Here is a 25,451-nt window from a genome sequence, read left to right as displayed (position 1 = left end):
TTGCATACATCTTCTATGGTTTTGGACAAATCTTTGCCTGGACATTGCCACTCAAGAAAAAAAATCACAAATTCTGTATGTAAAGCTTTGCTTCAGAGATTCTGGGTGGATTGGTTAGATGAAAAGCATCTATTTTCAACTAGCTAATCTTGTCTTCATATGTCTCTTTCTGCATTGGTTTTATATCCTCTTAGTCTCCTCTTGCACCTGGCATTGAGAAGAGTGACTGCTGGTGCAAGATCTACTCTGCTGCCTTCATCAGCCTCAAGCCCACAATGTTTTCCTGCAAATGTGTAAATCCCAATTGACAACTCCCACTCTAAATTATCCAGCTCATGTCACACAGCTGACACAAAAAGAACCTGCTCTTCCTCCTGCATGCTGTTTGGAAATGAGGAGATTGTACACGCATTTCAAATAATGCTGAACTCAAGTCTTAGAAAATAAAATGAAACACAAGTTCTGCTCTGTGAAATAAGAGCTCCAAGTCCAGGCCACATTGCTTAGTGCCTCACAAGAGTGATTCATCCCACAACATTAGCTTGCAGTTACAATGTGCTATTTTCATTTGGAACCCTACAGTGAACACATAATACAATCGAAGTTTTCAGATGGTTAGTATAGACTCCAAGGCAGATGCTTTAAACCAGTAGCTGGATGTCAGTGTACTTAAACTGACATTTCCTGAAGATTTCAAATTACTCACTGTGAGCTCTCTGCATGGGGAGACAGAAGAGAGCATCTCTGGGATGGAAAACAGTCCAGAATATTATGGGGTTGCCTTGGATTATTATTGCACCAAAGGCTGCACGAAACACACCTCCAGCCACTTCCCTATCCCTCCTATTCTGACAGGGGAGTGACAACTATGAACAACATGCCCCTTTTTTTACATAGGTGAATTACCCTGAAGCACCTTAACACAGAGGTAATCCATAATTACTTTATGTCTCCCCTCTGTCAAAGAGAGTGTAATATGACTGATACAAACTTATAAATAAATCCCACAAAAAATGAAAGAAAAAGATTACCACTGCAAGTTATCTTTAAACATAGTAATAATATGTCTATGGTCACTATGGGGCTCTTTCTGCAAAGTAAATACAGAAAATCAGACTCCTTAAAAACTGCAACTGAGTTTTATGTAGTAACTTAGGTAACAGGTTTGCCTTAGGAGATGCTACATCACTGAACACTGTTCTGAGGAAAAGACTTGAAGACTTAAATTAAAAACACACATTCAAAATTAATGACTGGTTTTGAACCTCTTATAGACATAATTCTTTACAGCTGTGTTACTAAAAGAGTGGCTAAAACATGATTTCAAGTTATCTGTTTTTCCTTTCATACTACTCACATCTACAGGCTTATCATCTGCAGCACGAGAAGCAATCAGTGTCCTTCCCTGCAAGTCAATGGTGAATTTTTCATCAGTCTGCTTTCTCTCAATTAAATTACAATCCAAATAGAGGGAAATGATCCCTGACTGCACACTAATACCAAGCTTATGCCACTGCCGATCAAACAATGGATAAATTTCTCGACTCTTAAAAGTGTAGTGCAGTATATTTCCCTGAGCGGATTTAGTCATATACTCCACCACCTTTTTTGCACCATCCAGAAGGACAGAGATCTGAAAGCAAAATAAAATAAAAGAAGTGGTCATTAAAAGTTACGAGTATAATAAATAAACACATACATAAACTACAGATAATAAAAATACTTCAACTACATAGACTGGACAAGAATTATGTTATGAAACATTCTTCTACGTAACTTGGTAAATACATATCAGCTATAAATCGTAACATGCATTTTATCCTACTTTTCAGTCTTAACTAAATAGATTTTGCTGAATTTCTATAATTACTACAACAAATCATCAATTACTTCAAAGCAATCTGTCTATCCCTTATAAATGGTAGCTAAATCCAGTAGTGAAACATCCACTGTTAAATGTGCCAAATTATATGGGGAGAAAAAAAAGAAATTTATTGAAAGAATAAATCAAAGATGACTCTACCTCAGGTGTGTCATACTGATTTAAAACTTGCCATATATACCAACGTTCCTTCTTGGTATTTCGCCGTACACGGAATGTAGCAACTAGAGAATATTCTTCAGGAAGCCCATTTGGAAATACTTGCCTGCAACAGAAGGGAGGAAAAAGATTTCTTCGTATTCTTATACAAACAAGCACTGCTTAAAGGGAATGAACAGAAATAATATTTGGTGAAAACAAGAAGCCTAACACTTGCTCACACTCATATAATTGCATGAGCCTCAGCATTCTTCTCCTCAAGTGCTTCTCCTCAAAAGTACAATTCATTCTATTTATAAGAGTAAATGACTGAATATTTTGTTAATTTTTGTTCTAACTTTTAACATCTGTGAGTAATATAAATAGGAGTCTTAAAAGAACTGCTGCAAAGTGAATGCCACACATAAATATATTTTAAAGTACCTATTTTCTCCATTTATTGCTAGAGATATTTGAAAAAGTTTGGTACAGGATTTGTGCAATAATCCCCATCCTTGGAGACTTGCAAAACACAGCTGGACAGGGCTCATAATAACCTGACCTAACTTTCAAGTTAGTCCTGCTTTGAGCAGGGCTTTGATCCAGTGACCTCCATGGGCAATGACTCGGACATCATGAGTATCAGAACAGCTGGATTTTAGCAGGGTTGAAAAAAAATAAGGAATGTATTTTAGAATGAATGACTTGCTGTTGGTTGATTTTGTAATTCCTTTCTTACCTAAGATACATCAAGGTTTCTAAAAAAAAAAAATCTGACCTATATCACAGAATGCACTGCAATACCATTTCTATGAACTATTTAAAAAGTTTGTATTTCACAAAAAACTCCCCAAAAACAAAAGCAAAAAAACCATCTTATCTGTACCTCAACTCTACAGACTTTTTTAACTATTAAATATACACTAATTCTGTACTAAATAAATTAGGATGGTGCAATCAACCTTTTTCATGTGAAACAACTGCATTTCAAACTATTTCTTTTCTACGACAGGGGTAAGACAAATGAAAATGATAGATGCAAACTCTACACAACACAAGAAAACACAGGAGTAGCTAAAGTTTTCACACTGCCCTTGGCTGTAAACTCAGGACTGCCCAGATAGCCACACTGTAACAAGCGGTCCCTAAAGCAGAGCTCAAGAAACCTGAAGACCCAGCGAGCAGAAAAATTTCCTCCATTTTGTTTCCCCATAATCATGCAAAGTAAATGGCTTAGTTCTAAAAAAACTACAAATGGGAATATAATTACACAGTAATGTGATATAAAGTATTTATTAAAAACAAACCAAACCAACAACAAAGGCAGGGGGAAAGAAAGAGCAAAGCACTACAGTCAATGAGACAATATCCTCACAACCCTCCTGGAAATTGTTATACTTAACTTAGGATCTCAGGAAAAATGCCTGCTGTGCAGAGAAGCCTGCTCTAAATCCTGCTAAAGAGCTTCTTTATGGACTAACACCTATTTAAGTCCCTTATGTGGGAATCACACTTCTTTGGCTTATTTCCCACAGATGATTCCTGTTTTATCCCAGAACCAAATTGGCTGCTCTCCCACATTGTTACTGGACCCATATGATGTTGTGCAGCTATAGAAGTTTGAATGTCAAAAAGCAAGGCAAAAGTCAATAGGCTTGGCAGGACGTAGATCTAGATTTTGTGCTATGTATTTTAAATATAGCACAAAGAATAGGTTTTACAATTTATAAATAAAATACCTGCACTGGGCATCAGTAATACACGAGTGTGTCTCTGCAGAACAATAAACTATCTGGACATGGGATCATGATTTACTACACCCAGGCAAGTTAAGAAGATAGCATCTCAGGCTTACAGCTGTAAACTAGGCAGGATATCTGGCTACAGGAGCATCTGATTAGCCCTCCAAAATTAATTAACTCTCCAAGCTAAGTTTCGTATTGTGAGACACAGGGGCATTCTCATTAATGTGCAAAGGACAGACAACTGAGGAAGAGAAATGACCAGAAGTCTTCATCAAATGAAAGGAAGGGGAAACCATGATTGATATGGTAAGTCTGGAAAACAAATGGAAGTAATTTTTTTGGACATGGTAGTAATATATTCTACATACTCATGCACACCCCACTTCATTGCTTTTTACTGTAAGCCCTTCTAACACTTTCAGAGCAATCTAGATGTCTGACAGTATTAAGTCTCCTAAAATAGTGTTTGTTTCAGAATTTTTTCAAAAAAGTTTGGTTCAGAGCACACATGATATAAAATTACCTCTCTTAACTGTTTATCAGTCTATTTGGGAAACAAAACAAGAGTTAAGGTATGGGTCAGCATCACGAAAAAGGTCAGGAGTTCACTCTAATGTCTCTTACCTTTGAAATGACAAAGAAAACTGTATTGGGAGAAACGAGAAAAGCAGACAAGATCAAATTAATTCCTAAGGGCATTACACTGATTCAGTGAAGTCACCTACAGAGGCAAGATTTCAGTAGAATTGGACTAAGGATAAATTCAGTTAGATTCACAAGATAAGTTAGGTAGGAAAGTATCTCTGAAGGCCAATTGATCTAAACCCTCTGCTTAAGGCAGGGCCAACCGGAAAGTTTCTGGCTACTGTATGTCCCATACAGCTGAGTTTTGGAAGCCTCAAGAATGGAGATTATTACACAACTCTCTGGTAAACCTGTTCCAATGTCTGGCCAACAAATACAATTTAATATACAACTGCTGTATATCAGAGACATAACAGAAGCAATATCCTTATTTTGAGATATCACTGATAACCTACATGAACATTCCTTGATGACCAAAAAGTCATTAATGGATGCCTTACAGAATACACCTAACACTTCTCCCTTCTAGCCAGATGGGGAGCATGAAAAGGAACAAAGAGATGGGATGAAATACTCAGAAAACTACCACACTATGTTACTACCATAGACAATTTCCCCTATGCTCTTGCTCCCTAAAAGGTCCAAGTGAACATAATAGAATAAAACAAGCATGTGTCAAGCATTGAAGAGATTTGGGTACAGATGATTAGTGAGATACTTTAGTGATATTTAAGTACTACTGCCTTGGTATCTTCTACTCCGTAAAGCTCAGTTAAAAGTTTCTCAAAAAATAGGCAACAAATGCATGATGATATTTGATGGGAAAAATAAATAAAAAAAAACAGAAGCATGAACATAAAACCTCTTATTGGAACATGAGAAAAACCAAGACAAAATTTTATAGAATACTGAAATGGAAATTCAGAAGTTCTTTGAATATTTAATATACTGTTTTGCCTGATCACATCTACCAACACTTAAAACCTCAGAAAACTAATGAGATGTTATACGTAGGGTGAAAACAAAAATGAAATAGCATTAAATGTTAATAAAAATACAAAAGGGAGTTGGTCCACATGTCTACAGCTCAACATGTACTCTATCCCAGCGTATCTACCCTTTCTATGTGGCACAGGTAAAGAACAACAGCAAAAAGGAGAAAGAAAAAGGGTGAAGGAAACCTATACCAATCTCATTTCAAAGTCTGGAGATGTACACACAGTAGAAACAGAGAACTTGAACTTTGGGTAGCACATCACGGTGTCTATACCAAAACATGTAGGAGAGATTTCAGGTCTTAAGCAAGTTCTAATGTTACAGAGTTATGGGTAGCAACTACTAAGTGTGCAAATTCATCTATAAAGACAAGAAGCAAGAACTTAAAAATTAACACAGAAAAACAGATTAGGGTATCCTTGGCATCTGATCTCTCAACCAGATTCCTTTTTGACTTTTTTGGACAACAGTATCTGAACTAAATTATGTAATCAGACTGGGGAGCAAAAACACAACTTGGATTTTCATGGAAAGGAAATACCCTTTTCAGCAGCACAACAGTCAAATTCTCAGTTCTTGTTAAGTTTCCTTAGATTAGGACAATACAAACCAGACATCCTCCACGATGACTGCTCAGACCTTTAAGGCTATTAATAAGATTCTCTCTTCCTCTTCTACACTCAAAATGCTCATGACTGCTGTGTTTTGTTTTGGATTCAATGCTGTCCAAGCTTACTATGTGTGATTCAAGCACAGTCAATGGCTTAGGCACCTCTGGGGACATGGACAACATTCCGGCATCTCTACACACATCTTTAACTCGCAATGAAACTTGGGTGGGAGTTACATGCCTGTCTGCTTAAGCCATGGTGCTTCTAAGCTTCCCTAGAACTTATGCCAAGAGACCGAGGGAAATCAATTGTCCAAAATTATTCATTTTAGGTGCCAATAAAGGTTAGGTGGGGCTTGAGAGTGGGCAATTATACCTTAGGTGGAATTTCACAGATTTTTTTTTTCCCCTCTGTCCATATTGTTAGTAGTATATAATAAAAAAATTGAGGTTGATGAATGGAGTACTGTGTTCTCAAAGCAAAGCACACCCTTGGTGGAAACTGCTGAAAACAATAGAAGGAATTAAAGCACATGAACTGAATACAGAGGTTTGAATGTACACCACCCCAGCCAGCTGGGTTGAGGTGTACTATAAATTACAGAGGTCCCATCTGGCAAATTGAGGAGACCACTGATAACCAGGACAATCCCCAGCAATGCAAGGATTTAGATCGTACATATAGACATTAGAAATCCATACATTCAGGTATTTCTTAATGTTTCCCTGGTTGAAACATGAGGCAGATGCAGCCAGAATGGTAATAAATACACACTGAGGTTCCTGCAGCAACTGTGTACCACTCTATTAAAGCATATACTCAAAGTTGCAAAGGATTTTGCTGCGTTCTCCTCTTTTTTACCAGATTAAATGTAACCATAATTTTTCCTAAAAACAGGTGTACATTATGAGGTTACTGGAAGAGCAGTTACAGGAATTTTGCATGAACTTCACCACTGTATTTGTGCACATTTCCCACTGTTTATAATGATCAAATATAGAATGATTTTGGGCAAAATATTTGATTATTTGTTTTTTTTTCTTCAAAAGTTTAGAAAATTTCTGAAATGCAGGTACCAGCTGGAAATGCTAGTGCTACCATACTAAAAGAAGTAATTATGAATGAATTAACTATGTATTCACTGTGCTATAAACAGTTTTAGTTCTATCTTTGTAAAGCAGCATTGAGTTACCCATATCAAATTTAGTAAGGCAATCCTTTATTTACCTTTTGTTTTTATTTTTAAAAAAAGCACTAATGGGAAAGCAGTATCTATTTTTAAATCTTATGAACTCTAATTGTTCCATATTGAATGAGAATACACTACAGTATATGATAAACTTCCGTATTTACAAGTATCAATGAAGCCTCCAACTTGCTGTATATCTTCCAAGAAGAGAAATATGAGCCAACTTACATTTCCTGAGAGTGAAATGAGAGATGTTTAGAGTTTATGGCAAGACATATCTTCTCCAGCTGACATATACCATTACCTGGTGTATGTCACTTGTAATATGACAATGTTATAATAATTTGGTGACCAGAACTCAAGGAGTTAGTTTAAACAACTTTCCTGTGTTGGTTAATGATTTATTTAGTACTGCATTGTTAGAGACACAGAAATGTTAACCTTTCTGTGTTTGCAAAGGGATTCAAACTCAGATCTACTTAGAACAAAAAAAGTAAAACTCAAGTAACCAAATATAAAAATCTCCACAATATTCTAAATATTTCTACATCAAGTTACTGTATTTTTGATTCTTAGTTTTTACCTAATTTAACTGATACAACATGAGAAAGGGAAATAACTAACTAGAACAATTTACCAATCCACAGTCAGAATGCCTATTTCAAATTCTTTTCAAATAAAAGTTAAGAACAGCTGTCTGTTCTGTCAGAATAAGAAATAATTTCCTTCCCATCCATCTTCCTCAAATCACATTAAGATGCACTATACAGTTTCATGTTACATTAGACCTCAAGTTGTTTTCATACGACACATTATATGATGCAACTCAAGGGAAACTATTCAGACAGCTTAAGAGTTATTAATTACTTACAGAGAGCTCAACCCACTCATGAAATGTACTGCTGAAAGCAAAGCTCCAGATTATTTTAACATTGAGAAGAGGGATTTCATGTAATTCAGCATGCCTCTGCTTTCATTTACTGAAAGAGTATAGATTGGCTCAAACTTACAATATACAGGTTGTCCAGGAATTTTTGGAGGGTGAAAGTCAATGTTATTGCTATAAAAAATTAAAGGGCATTCAAAAAAAAGATTGGTTTGAAAGAGGAATGGAAATACCAAAACTTATGCCTGTGCAAAGTACCTTTATACCAGTGTATCCAGCAGTATTCTGTTTTCTTATTTACAGGAATTACTGGTGAATTCCTACCCCTAATGAAGTCAAAGGGCACTCTTTCGTTGATATTAAACTGTCTGCTTTCCAATTTTAGCCAATTTCTGTGCATTTTAACTTTTCTGGAAAAAAAAAACCCACAAAAGAGTCATCAGCACTACGAACAATAGAATTAAAAGGAGTTATATATAATAATGAACAGTGGAAATGCAAAGAACTCTGCTAAATTTTGATGAAATTTTGAGAAGGGTCACTGTTAAGAAATTTGGACTCATCTTCTGGAAGGCAGCTTTCAGTACTTTTAACAGAGATACACACTTGCCTTGCTCAGCTTGGATATATTTATTTTATGAATCAAACAGGTCTCAGAGCAACCAATGAACTTTACTATCTGAAAAATAAAAATAACCCCAGCAGACCAAAGGCTGCCAAACCCACAAGTGTGTCATTTAGGAACACAGTCATTCACCGTTTGTCTCTTTTTAATAACAAATATATTTTAAAACATAAAATATGTCAATATGGGTTTAGAAAATGGGTGCCATGTGTTGATATTACTTATTGACTAGGAACCATGCAGAGACTTCCAATGCTACTGGCACAAAGTGACCAAAACCAGTCTCTGTTGTCCCAGTCTGCTGCTTCTAATGTGTATTTTTCGTAACCGTGGCAGTCAGGTAACACCTCTAGCAGATACTGATGAATCAGTAATTGATACCTTCAACTCCATCTGGTCCTCCTCATATGAACATTACAATACCAAAAGATCACATTCAGACCACTTGTTTTACAGTTCTGTAAATACAGTGATGTTTCTTATAAAATGTGCCCTTTAATTGAGCATTTCTCCATGTTCCATGGAGGCTACATCTCCTCATGTATCAAAATCATGATCATTATCAAAATCAAAACCCACCAGTTAGCAGTAGCGCCTTCCAGTACCAGCATCCATCTACAATGAAAATATAAAAGTAACTCCAAAGCAAGCCATCTCTTTTGAACTCTCATCATCTCCTGCCAGGAATCATGTGCTTCGAAGATATATATCTCATTCTACATTCCCTTCCATACCAACATGTAGAATTTCAGACAAATGGGCACCCCTCACCATCCCCATTTTTCTAACAGGTTTCTACTTCTGTGATTCACTGTAAGGACTGAAACCACCCTGCACACATGCAAACATGGTCTTACTGTCCAGCATGAACACGCCAAAAACTTTCAATGCTTTTTTTTACTCAGAACCACATTAGTAAATCAATTGCCTCCATAAAGAAACTTACTCAGGGTCTGCCATATTTCTCACACGCAAACCACAAAAAACCCAATCAAACTTTCTTTTTGAAAATTAGTGGCAGAATATTGAGAAGCGTGATGATCCATCCTTTTCTTCAGTGGGTTTGTGATTGTCTCCTAAAATAAAGTCTTGGTTCAAAATTTAAAACTAAGATGTGCTTAAAAGAATGGCAGAGACTTAAGTTTTCTTAAGATCATTCAAGAATTGCATCATGCTCTTTGGTCTTGAGAGATTATGTAAAAATGCCACTTTGCTGTTCTAAACATCCTAAAATCCAATTGTGGTATGTTTGCATAAATGGCAATGATTAAGAGAACTTAAATACTTCTAAAGAAATTTTAGGTATTTCTTTCAACATCTACTCACATTTTTATTCAGACATTTTATGAGCTGTTTTATAACTCATGTGGTCCTTCTAGCTAGCTCCCAGAAATGGAACAAAGACAAACGGGTCTAGTTATTAGTCTGTTATCTCACAGACTCTGAAGTCAATAAGGTATTAAGTTCTTCTGCTAAACTCGATTATCTACAGTGGAATTAAGTTATTCAGCTGATCAAGAAACCTCCTGAAGATGTTAATGAAAAAACTAATATGGTAACCTCTGACAGCCAACTGGCAGTGGAAATTGCTCTTCAAGTACTTTTACATGCTTCCTACCCTGAAGCAAGACCTATGGTACACTACTAATTAATTGTATATCTCAGTGGTTGCTGTTGTCTGGAAAAGCAAAGAAAATGCTGACTACAATAAACAATTTGTTTATTGAAAGCCATGATCATTCAGTCTGAAGACAGACAAAACATACTTCATACTTTGGAAAGGAGAGAGGACATCAGGAATTACTCGGCCTATATATCCATTTAATCTTCCCTAAATGAGCAAGAAAGCTTAGTATCCATTTCTCTTTAGACATTTGTACAGGTACCTAGAGACTCCAGCTGGCTGCAGAAACAGAACAGTCTCTTTTAGCTGGGACACAGGAAGGCCAGTCAGCTCCAGCAGAGCTGCATGCTGAGAGACTCACACCCTCCTACTTCTCACGCTGGTGTTTTGGGAGCTACCTCGTGTATTTGTGCATGACATCATGCTACCCAACCTAAAAACCTTGTTTCCATAGAACACTCCATTTCTTCCTGTTTAGTCTCCCCTCATCACCATTCGAAACTTGTGGTAGCTTTTTACACTGAATCAATGGAACAAGTACTAGTAAAGTGAACTGCTGATTACATTTGGAACAGTCTCTCCCTTTCCTTCCTGGGTTCATTCTGCCAGGCCCTAGACAACCTTGGCTGATGGTATAGGGCAAACTATCTCACAGGCCAGCATCTCTCTAATGAAAATACCGAACGCTCCCAGTGAACATAATAGCGTGGCTGCCAGTGGAAAGGGGGAAAGGACTGTTGTATGGAGTGCAACTGAACCAAAGTGAGGGATGCTTTTTTTTCCTAACCTCAAATAATTGCCTGGATAACTAGCCTCCTCCTCTTCAGCACACAGGACTGCCTATAAATAAATTCATTCCAGGCTAAAGTCACAAGGAGGCCATGTTAAGAGGTGCTTGAGTAAAAAAGGACAGGAAAAACCAAAGGCACTACAGCGTACAACGCTCTTACAGATGGACAGATCCACCCATCTTGATTCCAGTTATTTCACAAAAAAAGAAAGTGTAAGTGGTAAAGATTAAGTTACCAACAGAAGAGACCAGAGTAGGAAAGAAGGTTAATGATACCAGATACCAGGGTCTGACCTGCAATAAGTAGCTCTGTCAGCTGCAAGAGTGAAGTTAGAGAGAGAACATGCTTTTGCTTTAACACCCCCTACACACAGCATGACTAGTCTATGAATATTTAAACCTGGTGTTCTTCTTACAGTTAGGAGGATAATTAGATAAATAATGTACTCCTTTGCAGTTTGTAAAAACTGTTAACATTCACAGATTTTAAGTGGATGAATATGGAAAATGAAAGATCAAAAAGCTCATTTGCATCACATTGGAAGACTTAATAACATATTCAGAAAGTGGAAGTGATCACTTTTCTGAAGTCTCCAGAGTAAGAAATGAATTGTTGAATTAAATTCAGGTTAAAAAAAAAAAGAGAGACTACATACAGCTTAGCCTGCAATGTGCACAATTTCTGTAATAATGAGATTTTTTGGTGAGTTACAGATTAAATGAGGTTAAAAATAAACCAAGTTCAAAAATACTAACATTTCAGTGCTACCTGCTGAGTCATAATTATATTTAACAGGATAGGCCAAAGACCTGAGACTTGCTAACCCTGTTACTATTAGACCCAGGTGGGAAACACACAGGTATTCCCTTTAAATTGCTAGAAGAGAAACAAACAAAGCTGTAAAGAGTTGGAGTCCTGCATTAAGGCCAAGACAGTAGTGTTGAAAGGAGATTTCAAACAGCGATAGCTTTGGATAAGTCAGGGAACATTTTACCTAGATTTCCCCCAAGCTTCACATCAAAAGAACACACCAAACCCAACCTGAAAGAACACTAAGTATGACTGGGAGTCCTTCTCAGACTAGGGACAACAGGCTTGATGCCTTATATCCAAACTAGGAAGTTTGATATGCTCGAAATGCATGAATTTTCCTCAAAACAGTGATGGCTCCACATAGAAAAACTTTGCATTAAACCAGTGCATCAATTATAATGTAATTTGAGGTTAAGTCATCCATGTAACTCCCATGCAAAAGTAACAGAATTAAAAAGAGAAATTATCATTTATTTCAATAGTAAGACTGAGACTGATACTGCTGATGGAAGTTCTAAGAACATCATATTTTTTACTGCATATGTTAGACTAGTAGACAAAATTTGGGAAAGTCATGACAGTGAAGAAAATATCACTATTATCACCAATATTTTGCATTATATGAAATTGTAGCATTTAGGCATGCAATGACATTTTAAAAAAAGTATTTTGGAAGCTTTAGAAAGGAAATACTTGTTTCCCTCATCATCCTACAACAAAATCAGCATTTTGATGAATTGGCTCTAACCTGATAAATTACATGGTTGACACTATGTTGTTACCCAATATTATGGGACACTTTATTCTTAAGAAAGAAAATCTGCTAACTGTACAGTCTATAATAGAATCATAGAATCCCAGAAAGGTTGAGGGTGGAAGGAACCTCTGGAGGTCATGCTATCCTATACCCCAGGTCAGGCAGGATCATCGAGAGCCAGTTGGATAGAAGTACACTTTTGCTTGTGTATGAGAATGAAATCAATCCCACATGAGCTGTTTAAAGACATAACATTTCATTGTGATTACAAAAGTTAGGGTGTTGTAAAAAAAATGTACTTTTCAGCACACTTATGAATTCATTTTAGTGCTAACTTATTTTTAAGGACAAAAAAGAAGCAAGGCTATGTTATGATTCTTTGATCTTTCAAGAACTCTAATTGGTTAATGAGTCATGACTTTCCTTTCCATGAAATCATATCAGCTATCTTGAATCACAAAGTGTTTTTTATTGCTCTTAACACTTTCACATTCTTAAGCTTATGTAATTTCCTGGTAGCATAGCATATCTGTCTCCACATATTAACAGTAATACAACTATTTATCACTTTCTAATTTTAAAGAAAGTCCTGGGGAAAAGAAAGTAACCTATCAAAATATGAAATTATTTCAAAGTCTGTGTTCCTTTTTGAGTTAACACAGATATGTGATGACATTTCCTTTTCAGACATTCAAGTCATCATATACAGTTTCATTACAAAACTACTGCTTCAAATTATCTTTTATGTTTGGTCCTGTTGTAGTACATTTTCACCCAGTGCCTCTGTCCATATGATTATTCTTATGAGCTACGGTCCTTATCACATATTTTCCACAGTTCATATAGGAATGTAACATCACGTTAAACATTCTCAATTCTCAGTCACGTAATTTCACAGAAGGCATTTTTAAAAACCCAAATTACTGCAATAGAAGATTAAATTCCCAAAACTTCTTGTATCCAAATACCACCTTTATCTATAAAATGAGTGAGCATTATCTACTAATTCTGTACAAACTGCTGCTAGATGTCAATCCTGAACAAGAGCAATAAATTAATGCTGAAGTTGCATGTGCTGTCCTTCAAAGTGCATCCACCATGAAGGATCTTGAGTGCAAGAATTGGACCTTGAAGGGCATTTCTTCCCCTCAAGTCTCAGCAATCAGTTCCTGTTACTGTATACACTCCTGCTGAATACTATTATACATTTCATTTAGTTTCATAGATTAATTTAAATTGGCAGTCATCTAGAATTCTGAACCACTCACTCAAGAGACAGATCCAGTAAGACAGGAAAAAAAACTGTTTGTGGAGTCACAGCACCTTGATGACACTGTCACTACTGTTACTTCTTGGGAGTGGTCCAAAGTAAAGTACGCATTCAAAAGTACTTGAGTAAATCAATGCTGTTCACTGCAGATGATGAGCATGCCCATTCTGACTGAACTTTCAAAGAATCACAAAGATTGGAAGAGACCTTTAAACTAGTCAAGTTCCACCATCAACCTCGCACCACCACCATGTTCACCAATAAACCACATCCTCAGGTGCCATATTCATAGGTTTTTTAAAGCTTTCGGGGATGGTGATTCTAACACATCTCTGGACAGCCTGTTCCAATCCTTCACAAACATTTTAGTGATTTTTTTCCTAATATCTAATCTAAGTGGAACTCTCAGCAGAGTTCACAAAGAAAATTGAGTAAAAGAGGTAAATTGAAGCTTTTCAGGGACTTTAACATTAAAATTGCTACTAAAGGTGTATCAATAATTTGCAGTCTAATCCCTAAAATATATAGTCATTTTCACAAGAAAATTAAATGCATAGTGCCATATTAGGAACAATCAATGAGTTACTCAAGGCCTGTATTGTCATGCCCAATCCCAGACTATTTTTAGGATTCCTTATTTCAAACTAGAATTCCGAGATACTGCAACTAGTCACACTGACTAAATCCAAAAATAACATGATCTCTTGCACATGGTTCTGTTAATACACCAATATCTCTGCAAGACTTGTTTCTATAGATTGCAGATCATTCTACAATTTGAAGTTCATTTGATCATTCCAAGTTTTTAAATGAGTTTGAGGCAAGACAATTATTCGCTTGAGACAGACAAGACTACAATCAGCAAACTCTGTACACTTATGGCTGAACTCAAGTTGATACACAGACCTCCAAGTGAACAACTCAGAGCATGGACTGTACTGTTGAAGCAGAATTAATGAAGCATTTTTAAAAATTCATCAATTTATTGCCATAAATAAAGAATATTTCATGGCATGATAAGAACTGCAAAGAACTAACCATATGGAAATGCTAGAGGCCAAAAATCTTTCAGTCCTAACTGAAAATAAATGAAAATCAGTGTAATGAAAAAAACCACCAGACAGTTTCACTGTGACAGCTCATGAACTAATTTTAGATATAAAACACAAAAAATTTAGAGGCAAGGTGGGGGAAGGTCATAATATCTCTATGACATGTTTAAACAACAAAGTCCCAGTATAAACACAGATGTATCAGCACAAACATCTTTTTGTAGGTACAACTTCAGTCAAGAGGAGAAATGTCTGATTGCATAGCTAAAGCAAACTAGATTTCACAGAGTGTTAAATCAGAAAAGTCAGAAAAAGAAATATATGATTTATTACAGGATTGTTTGCGGGTTTTTTTTCCAGTCTGCTGATAAATGACTTTTGAAGCACATGGCACCATTTCTTCAGCTAGAGAAATTATATGCATTTTATAAAGACACTTGAGTCCTTCCCAGCTCAATCAGCAAAACAGATAAATGATCCTTCAGTCTCTAACTCTATACTAAAACATAATGGGGCTACAGTCTATCCTCAGCTGCATGCATTTTGCCCAGTACATATCACTGAATTCTGGTTGCATATAGCATGTCTGCATTTACCAATAGCTATTCTGGTTTTGCAAGAAACTTCAACTGTACTGATTTTGCAACTGTACTTTTGTTCTAAGACCATCAAACACAGATCTCGTGCAGACTCAGATCTGCATCCTCCTTGTACTCACTTTTGAGAGACTTTTGCTTCAAAAGAAGTTTTAAGAAAAACATAAGCAACATTGCAAAGATTTAAAAAGTCAGCATGTTTATCAGCAAGTAAGAGATTCAGACTTTACTGAAAGGTTCCTACAGGCTGGCATCACTTAATGCTCTCTCTTCAGCTAACATGCTAGTAAGTTGAACAACCCATAGCAGAATTTGTGTCCAATTTTTTTGAACAAGGGTCGCTGAGAAGCATCCAGGTAAATTGCTTCTGCTGAATTTAGAAATCTACTAACACAATAACTTTGCCTAGCACATTCAGCTATAACAGCATATGTTATAGGTTTTGTTACCTTATCCAATAAGAAAAATGAAAAATAGTTTTGACATCCATATCAGATGAAATCAGAAAAAAATTCCCTACAGGAATGTATTGCAAAAGTGAAATTGACCAGATATTACAGATGACCTTGTTTTAATCAGAACACTGGAAGTATTTTCCACAGGTTAGGTTAAACTATTAAAAACTGAAGGTTCTATTTCAGTTTGTCCAAGCTCAGGGCAGGCTGGGCCCAGCCCTGGCGGTGCTTTCTTTTTCCTTCCCAGCCATGATTGCTGGAGATCACAGAGTCACAGGGATCAGCCACCGGACTCACTGACCAGGGAGGTTGATGCTGATGGGGAGAAAGTAATTTTATTTTCTTCCAAATAATAATTTTGACTGGACAGAGTTTCCTTTAAAACAAAGACAGAAGGACAAAAATAACACATGCTTTCTAAATTAAGGAAAGCTTTTTATGTAAGAAAAGTAACAGCCTTTACGATTTGTTCATCCAGTGCTTCTCTGATTTGCTTATTGCCTGCCCTAAGTTTCATCCCGAGGCACATGGGGATCCACACAAACAGTGCTGGCTCCCTGCACACTGTCATTGTGGACCAGTGCCCTTAAAATACTTATCTCCTCAAAGCCTCTTCCCTTTGTCTGCAAGTGCTTTTACAGCAAGAACATCATGACTGGGGAAAAGAGGAAAAGAAACAGTCTGCTTCATCCAACATTGTCTTACCAATTCAAATGGTACAACACTGCCCCACTAATCACTCCACTGTTGGGAGAACATGCTACAGATGAAAGAATTCCAATTTGTTACAGACAGAGGCATCATTAAAATAGACTTTCTAACTTTCTGTTCGCTCACAGGCTGCTTTTAATGTAAGTACTATATGTTTTCATATGTACCCTTCCCCTTTGTCACCTTTCTCTTACCTTTGCTTTCCCAATTCTTTCTGGACAGTAAATTGCATATTAAATTATAGGATGATTCAAGCTCAATATAGAAATTAAAATCCATGGATACCTGAATTTTTCATTTTATGAAAATATCTTGGTGCATTTCTTTTAAATTGTCAGGTAGAAACAACCCCATATATCCAGAAAGACATTCATGTGTTGATTCGTTAAAAGAAGGATTGTTCTGTCATTTTTCATGGTAAGGGACCACAGTTTTCTCCTTAGTTATGAAACTAAATAATTGGTATTTAAATGGTAGGTACAGCACCAATTTATTCTTTCAACTGTTATCACTGTATTTTCTTTCTTTTTAATTTACAAAACGCAGTAATTTTTCAAGTTTCTGGAAATTAACAAAAAGTTCACTATATCAGTACCTTTCAACCAGAACTTGGGGGGCGGTGTAAGGGGCGGGGGGGGGGAAAGACTGAATCATTGCAGCTTCTGGCTCAGTTCTATGAAAGACCTGAAAAAAGCATCAGGGTTTGTACTAAATTCAGGCTCCCACACTCAGGAAACAAATTCCAATGGCAAGGCCCTTTTCTTGAAAATACTCTGCAACAAAAATACCAGACATTTCAGTCTTAGCATTGTTGACTCCAGCTGCTCAAATGACCTCAAATAAATACATAATACAGTAGAGGAGAGGTGGTTTCTTACATAACCATCCAATATTTTAACAGACCAAAGGCTAGCAGAACTTGTGTAAGCACAGATAAAAGTTGGTTTGAATAACTGTAACTACTGCCTCCAAAGAGGGGTAATACCTCATTGCCATTTTCAGTCAATTTTTTAAAAGTTTTTGATGAAATCTTTTGGAAATTGGTGATTTTCACATGTACCTATTCTATACTATAGTTAAGAATTAGGTGTAAAAATACATCTTATATAATATTTTTCAATAAGACTGTTAAACCTGACTCCACTCCCCAAAACACATGCGATGTGCAAAAATAATAAAAAATAGTTTCCATGAGAACCATCATTGACAACTGAAGTCACATGAAAGCAACTTGAATTTTTTAGTTTGGTAAAGAGGGATATCTCAGCAGATATAACCAGAGAACATACAGCAAAGCAAATGGTTGCAAAACCACTAGAGATAGTCGTCTTTGGGAAAGCAAATTGCTGACTATAACAGTGAGCTTCTAACAGAGAGCACAGAAACTGCCTCACTTGATGCCAGCTGTGCACTACAAAATGGAATTCCCTCCACATTTCTTTTGCGATTAAAATGGTTAGCATTAAAAACAAACAGAAACCCCTCCCATAAATACTCTTTCATCATCCATCTCTGTTCTTAGCAGAAAGAATCCTCCAGCGTGGACTTTACTAGACAACTGGGAACAGTATTTCTGCCTCCAGTAACTAGACATCATAAAGAGGTGAAATACTTTCTCTGAAATATGGGCCAAGCCACAGCTCTCCTGGCAGCAGTGAGTGACAACATTGCTCGTGGAGCTTAGTAGTCCAAATACAGTCAAAATCCAAGCTCTTTTGTAGTATCTTACAATGAAATGGGAAGAATTCCTAAAAGAGTCGTGACAGTAATCCCAACTGCTGTAACTCAGATCATTTAACAGCCAGCTATGATAATCTCCTCGGTAAATTAATATGGTTTGTCAAGCCAAACAAACTACAAAATAAGAAAGCTGTGACAGTGCCATGAAGATTTGCTAATCATCAACATCCATTTCAAAAACATTCTGAAACTCAGCTGAAATCAACTTACTATCTCCTTTACTGGCGCTTTCAGAGGAGGAAAAAGATGGCCCACCAGCAACCCAGAAAAGTGAGAACAGGGAACAACTGACATCTGATGCATCTCTAGAGAAAGGCAGTGAAATTAATTCATCATGGTGCTATTTACTCTAAGGCATCCGAAGAACAAAGATGAGCCTAAAAGGCCTCATGTCCAGAAGCAGTGAATACTGCTGGCAGCCCTAAAGCAGCTGCTAACAGCACAGAGCCCTGTACTGCTTTTGACAGGAAGATCTATGCCACACTGTAACACACTACATAAGCAGTACATGTTAAACTATGGAAAAAAAGAAAGACTCTATAAAGTATTTGTTGAAATAAAAGTAAAACATTACACAATTACTATTATTCTATGATTCTGTGCTGTGATTATGACTATATAATTAGTGTCTGCATAACAGTATGTTCCTATGAATTTCTTTATGATTCAAAAATTCAGTAATACTACTTTCCTCAGGGATAACTTCTATTAAAATACACATAAGAACTGCAATAAGGAACTCACAGTATTTTACTTTTAAAATCACTCTTTAATGCAGAAAATATTAGTGGAATTACAGTAATATTTAACAGTCACACAGAGCATAAGAAAAGCTACCTATCTCCTATCACAAGACAAAATTTGTACAGAACTCCATCACAGATAGAGATGAAGACTTATAGCTAAATCCAACATAAATAAACGTAATCGATTTCCCAAGCTGACAGTGCATTGTAAATTATTTACAACATATAAATAGAGGAAACACTACTCCAGGTCCATTGAAAAAACCAAAATGGCATCACAGAAGAAAAATGGCACAGCATAGCTTTCTATTACCCACACTACGACTGAACGAATGAAATGCAAGAGGAGATGTGCCAAGTTACTTGATACTTGCTAGTCAGCTTAATCAGATACTCTCAATTTCCTGCAGGATGGATAACAAACACTGTTCTGCTGCTCACTGCACACCACGTCTACTAAAATATTTTCTGAGGCACAACGATCCTGAAAACCTCTGTGTATCTAACAACACAAGGGGTCTGGAGCCACACAACCTGACATAATGTAAGAGCAGTAGATTTCTTTAAAAAATTATTAATTAAAAGATATTCTACATGGGTAACTGAGACAAAGTAAATTATAAGGTTATGATGACAGACATCCAAGTTCCTGGTATCCTTCATCATAACCCTACCATGTCAAAACCTGACTTCATGCTCCTGACTGTCCCCTGCCCTTATTTTTTAAAGATCATCACAAAAGTTCAGAAGATTTAAAAAAAACCCACACTTCAGGCAAAAATTTTAAAAACAATTGTCCGAAATGTAATTTCAACAACTGAAAGTCATTATATATTCAACAAACTGAATTAAGAAAAGAATTTACTTTTTTAATGACATGCATTTCTGTGAAGAAAGGTTAAAAAAAGCATAAGTGAGACTACTGCCATGGAGAACTAGGACTTAATGGAAATCCTGCAATGCTTGAATGTTATTGAAAATACTTTTAATGCTTTTGTTGTTCAGGAAGATGTATGTAAGAGGTACCACTTAATTCCATGGCATGCTGACTGAAAATCTTATTTTGTTCCTTATTATCATCGATGATGTGATATTAATTTTAAGCCTAACTATATTCCTACATTAGCACTGATATGCTTTTTTTTACTTATAATCATCTGTTTCTTCATTCAGCTCAACTTCTTATTCATTAGATATGTATATTTTTAGAGGAAACTGGGAAGATCTTCTCTTTAGTTTTTCTTTTATGAGGATACACAAAAGAAAAGAACAATGAGGAAAAGGAACTGGAGAACCACAACTGTTATAGGCAAACTACCTGCCTTCCATGTTCACTCTTCACTGAAAATATTTAATCCCTGCCCAAGTTAAACCAATAATGAAGAAAAACTAGCACCTTTTTTCTCCTTTCAAAAAGCTGAAGAGATAAAACAGGAAAACAGATGTTAGATTTTCCTCCTGCTCCATGAAGTTAAAGAAAAAAAAAATACTGCAACTTTCTCAAGTATTAATACTTAATAAAGTATTAACTTTGCTGAGAGTTAACACTTTAAGTCACAACTATTATCCATAATTTGAATTCCCCATTTTCATTACCTTCACTAATAATCTGGTTTTAGAAAAAGAAAGTAAAAACACAGACATTAGTACTCAGGCCTAGTAATAAAAACTGGAAAAAAAGTTTTACATTTTTTAACCTCAACATCACCTCTCAGATCACTTCCAAAATCTCTTAGAAATTTTTAGAAATCAGTACTTCAAATAATTAATTTTACCTCAAAGTAATATGAATTTTAAATAGTTCACCCTTTTGCAATTTATAGCTCTTGTCTACTCCATTTTAGCCACTGGTTTTCATATTGTTTCAAAAGAAAGTCAGTTTGCAATATGCATTTCTTAGCACTACTTAGCTTCTTATTCCTAATGGAAAAAAGCTCCACAGTTTTTGCTATTGCCTTGATTTTCTACTCTTCTGTAGTCTCATGATTCCCTCAACTTTTCATCTATCAAAAAAAAGAATCTGTAAAAATCTGAAAAATTAATGATGAGCTTTCAAAAGAAAGTTTTCTTACTAACAAACTCTCAAAATGTTTTCAGTAAAGACATTTATGGGTGATACCTAATTTCTTCTGTTCCTCTACTAAAGACAACCTGGGTAATACAGGAAAGGTCCTAATAAAAGAAGAGCACTCTCTCTGTCCAGTAATTTTATCTAGTCATTTTTACTTTAATAGCTAATGTTCATGGTATTTAAGAAAAGAAAATGATTAATCTAATTCTGCCAAACTACAGGAGCACAAACATTTAACACTTACACTATCTAATAAGTCAGGGAAAACTTAGAAGCTATATAGCAATTTAGAATATTTAGACTCTCTTTCTTTAATCATGCTCCTCTCACAAAGATCACTTGGTTTTGAGTCTGGATGCTTCCAGTTCCTCTCTTCCTCCTCCTCCCTGGCCTCATGCTACCCACAGTGCCCTTTGTTATGCCCAGGATCCAAGCAAAGGGGAAGTCTGAGAGCCAGGTGTATTGCTTAACTAGGCAAGCTGGAGCCAGACCTCTTGCAACAGAAAATACCCAACCTGAAGACATGGGAATACATTTGCTTCCCTCGTCATCACAGGAACACGCTGTACAGAAACCACAGTCCCATGACTCAGAGCACATCTCAACCAAGAAGCTCTGAGATGACCCTCACTCTCCACTGAGAACAGGGAACTTGAAACTACATTCCCAACTGCTTCTTGGCATTTCCTTGTCCCTGGGCAAACTTAAATCCTTCCAGTCCCATTGTGCCTTACTCTCCTTCACCTTTGTTTTAATTTTTCATCCAATCTTTGTCTTTCATCCCCCCCTGTGTCAGAATGGGATACTGCCTACTTTCTCCTCCACACCAAGTACCTGCCATTCTGGTGCTGCTCAAAGGCAAGAGATCAATTCCAGGAAAAAGAAATAGCATGCCAAGAAATGGTTACACTCTCTCATCTTTTAAACCTGACAACAGTAATGAGAGAGAGGACAGCCAACTACACTGAGGAAAGATTAGCACAATACTCCTTGTCATACCATTAAAGTTATTTGTTTCCTTTTCTTAAATAAATATTTATGTATTAACCGTAGAGTTTTCAGTATCAGAATCATGATTTGAGAAAGTAATATTCATAATTATCTTACTACCTAGACACTTCCAGATTTCAAAAGAAAAGCATACCAAAATCAAAATGCTTCCCACAGAAAAAACCCTGTTACAGATGAAAATGCCTGAAAACAAGATTTACTGCTTTCTGTGGCATTCCTCGGATACACTGCTCAGTGATTTGTTTAATTAGGAGCGTTGAGTCTGAGCTCTATGTTCTAAAAACTAAGGATGAAAGTAGTGTCTTTCTTACCTTGTATCTCTGACGAGAGGAGCACTTCCCAGTTTAAAACAGATCTTTTCCCCTCCACAAGATGTTTGCCTCAAAGAAAAGCTTTCTGTCAGATCAAATCCTGTAAAATACAACACAATATGACAGAATTTAATGGGATTTAAAAAACAAACATAAATATTGGCTTTTAGTGTACTTGGTGACTTTCTAGAATACAAGCTATTTTGAAAACCAATACTTCAAGTCAGACAAAAATTCAGTATTCATTTTATCAAAACTACTCATGCAAAATTCACTCAATAGATGACTTTGCAACCTGAAAAACGTATTTGTTATTTTCTTTTATCACCTGAACTAATAAGAACACAGGATATTTGGGAAAAATTATGGAAATCAGTGTGGCTGCTGAACTTTCCAAGAATACTTTCCAAGAATAACACATTCTGGTTTTAGTCCCTCCTTCCTCACAACAGCAGCAGCTGCTTTTGGAGCTTGGGGTGGCATTCTGTCCTGTCCTTTCAATTTTAAAGCCAGTTTCAATCAGACTATGATTATATCCACTACCAGGCATCTACCAGACATGTCCATCCTAGCTCAGTCATTACCTGAAACACCACGACTGTCTCTGTTGATTTGCTTGAGATGACGAACAATTGTTTTCATTAAAGGACACACAGCACCTTCAAGAGAACATAGTTTATCATCCATTACAAAATGCTATCAAACTGAAATTAATCAGAACAAACTATCATGACAGCAATAGTAATATTAACAGAACATTTCTTTTTGTGTCTTTAGGACATGAAAAGCAGTAATAAAACAAATTACAAAATCTAAACTGGAAAAGTGATATTTCAGATATTATACTGCACTTCCAAGAATATAAGCAGACAGAAATTTTATCTCACTTCAATTCAGTTGCTTATGGTTAAAGTTCATATGAACAATATAACCAGAAGAAAAACACTAAACTCTTACGAAGCTGTTTCCATCCACAACACTCTATAAAGCAATAACATCTAAGTCCTTTTCGAATTTCTGACCATATTATTAAGAAATCTTTTTCCCCCGTTAATGAACATTAAAAAATACAGCATAGATTCTTGATTAACATGAAAATAATCTATTGCTAATTCAGGGATTTTTCATATCAAATACAGGGATAATTTCAAAATATGGGTTAACAAACTTATACCATGCAATAAACAATGTAAACAATACTCATATTTTGAAAAAAATGGTTGAAAATTAAGCAAGGGTGTAAGTCAGAACCAAAGTGTTTTGGTAAACAAGCAGAATATTCTAAAATGTGGAACACTGTAAACTTGGAAATTAAATCTAATGGAACACTTAGATCAAACACTGTACTATTAATATACAATATGTTACTTGCATAAAGTCCTTTCTTCACTTTTTTGAACAGATACATAGGAATGTCAGCTTTTAAGAAGCAAATACAGAGAAATGTCACTTGCTGGTGTATAGGTCAGAAAGAGAGCTCATTCTTCAACAAGTTTTGCAAACAGCCCTGCTAAACCCTAATAAAACTAGCAAATGGAAGATGACAACTGATGATATTTGGCCTATGAGCTTATGCAACTAAAAAGATGTCCAAGGCATATCTGGAGCTACTGAGAAGCAAAGGTTGAGGGGCCTTCTCAAGTGTCAGTTCAATGAAAAAAAGTAAGGATTGCCCTACTACTAACTCGAAATCATCTATATTTAAATGCTTCATAGGAGCATCCAGATGAAATATGGGCATTCAAATAGCTGTATTTGTACTCTTAAAGCATGCAAAATTTGTCATTCCCTCTGTAGTTATGTAGAAAGCATAGTATCCTTCATAACTCTTAAGGGCTATTAAATATATTTCAGTATTCAATGTGGATGAAGAATGGCTAATTGAAAATAACGAGTAAAAGTGAGACTAGATTATATAACACAAACTGAAAGATACCTCTTGATAATAAGGTGCATGAAAGCTATGTTAATTGTTTCAAGAACAGACCATGTGACACATTTTTTTTTTTGCGAGATTCATTAAGTTCCATGTCCTTCACATGTACAATTATAAGTAACAATTTACAATTACCATCAAAAATAATTTATTTTATTTCTAAGGCTATACGAGAATAAATTCTTTCTTTCTCTCAAATAGATGCATAAATACATGTATATAGATGATTTTCCCTTTACAGATAGATATAGTTTCATGACGAATGAGATGAAACATATGCATTAAAAACTCTGTAAATTCTCTTTCCCCAGAAAAGATGCAGAACTGGAAAGAATACTCATGTTAAAACCTCTGAAATGAAACCTTTCATCATTCTTGGTTTGCAGGGAATTTTATGCAGTGTGAGAAGCATTCATGCGATTTACATAGTAACACAGCAATTTCAATACACTATTTGATATATACACACAGAGAATGGGACAGAAACGAGTTCACCTTAGATACCCTTTACTCTACAAACCTCAGCCTTCAATCAATCACATATAAAGATTATTAAACTATAGACTTCTATATACTGCCACTCTAAAACAATGAATGCTTTTATAGCAGATTTATGTAAGTACAGCTCTAAAGAAAAATGCTGGTGTAAAGGAAGCCATTTATAACTGAGGCCACAATAGCATGTCAGACATACATAGACAAATATTTTTGTTATATCTACATGTTTTCCAAGCAAGGTGTTTTTCTAATACATGGATAAAGACTACAGGGCAGATTGCCTTTTTGGTCACATTCTTGGCAATACTTACAATAAGAGCAGAGAGATAGTACTTACTGCTGATTTTACCTTAAACTGATGTAGTAAGCTGTAGAAAACCCAGGACACAAGCATGCTTTGGGGTTATTTTAG

At 35.9% G+C, this 25,451-nt stretch overlaps 1 protein-coding gene across 5 annotated transcripts in view; it reads right to left on the bottom strand.

The window, feature by feature from the left end:
* The window catches only part of COL19A1 (collagen type XIX alpha 1 chain), a 180,628-nt gene that overhangs the window by 146,696 nt on the left and 8,481 nt on the right, over positions 1-25,451 (bottom strand). For 4 of the 5 annotated variants that reach the window (XM_071548523.1, XM_071548524.1, XM_071548525.1 and 1 more), the window contains exons 3-6: positions 23,190-23,264; positions 22,606-22,705; positions 2,024-2,147; positions 1,358-1,633 (exon numbers count right to left, since the gene is read on the bottom strand). In XM_071548523.1, the coding sequence (XP_071404624.1) occupies positions 1,358-1,633; positions 2,024-2,147; positions 22,606-22,705; positions 23,190-23,264 (575 nt within the window). Of the gene's footprint in view, positions 1-1,357; positions 1,634-2,023; positions 2,148-22,605; positions 22,706-23,189; positions 23,265-25,451 lie in introns of those variants that run through there. The other variant, XM_071548527.1, reaches the window with a different exon arrangement.

Source organism: Pithys albifrons, chromosome 2 (genome assembly GCF_047495875.1).
Source record: "Pithys albifrons albifrons isolate INPA30051 chromosome 2, PitAlb_v1, whole genome shotgun sequence".
NCBI lineage: Eukaryota > Metazoa > Chordata > Aves > Passeriformes > Thamnophilidae > Pithys > Pithys albifrons.
The sequence above is the reverse complement of the archived record's forward strand: the minus strand, read 5'-3'. Positions and strand labels throughout refer to the sequence as shown.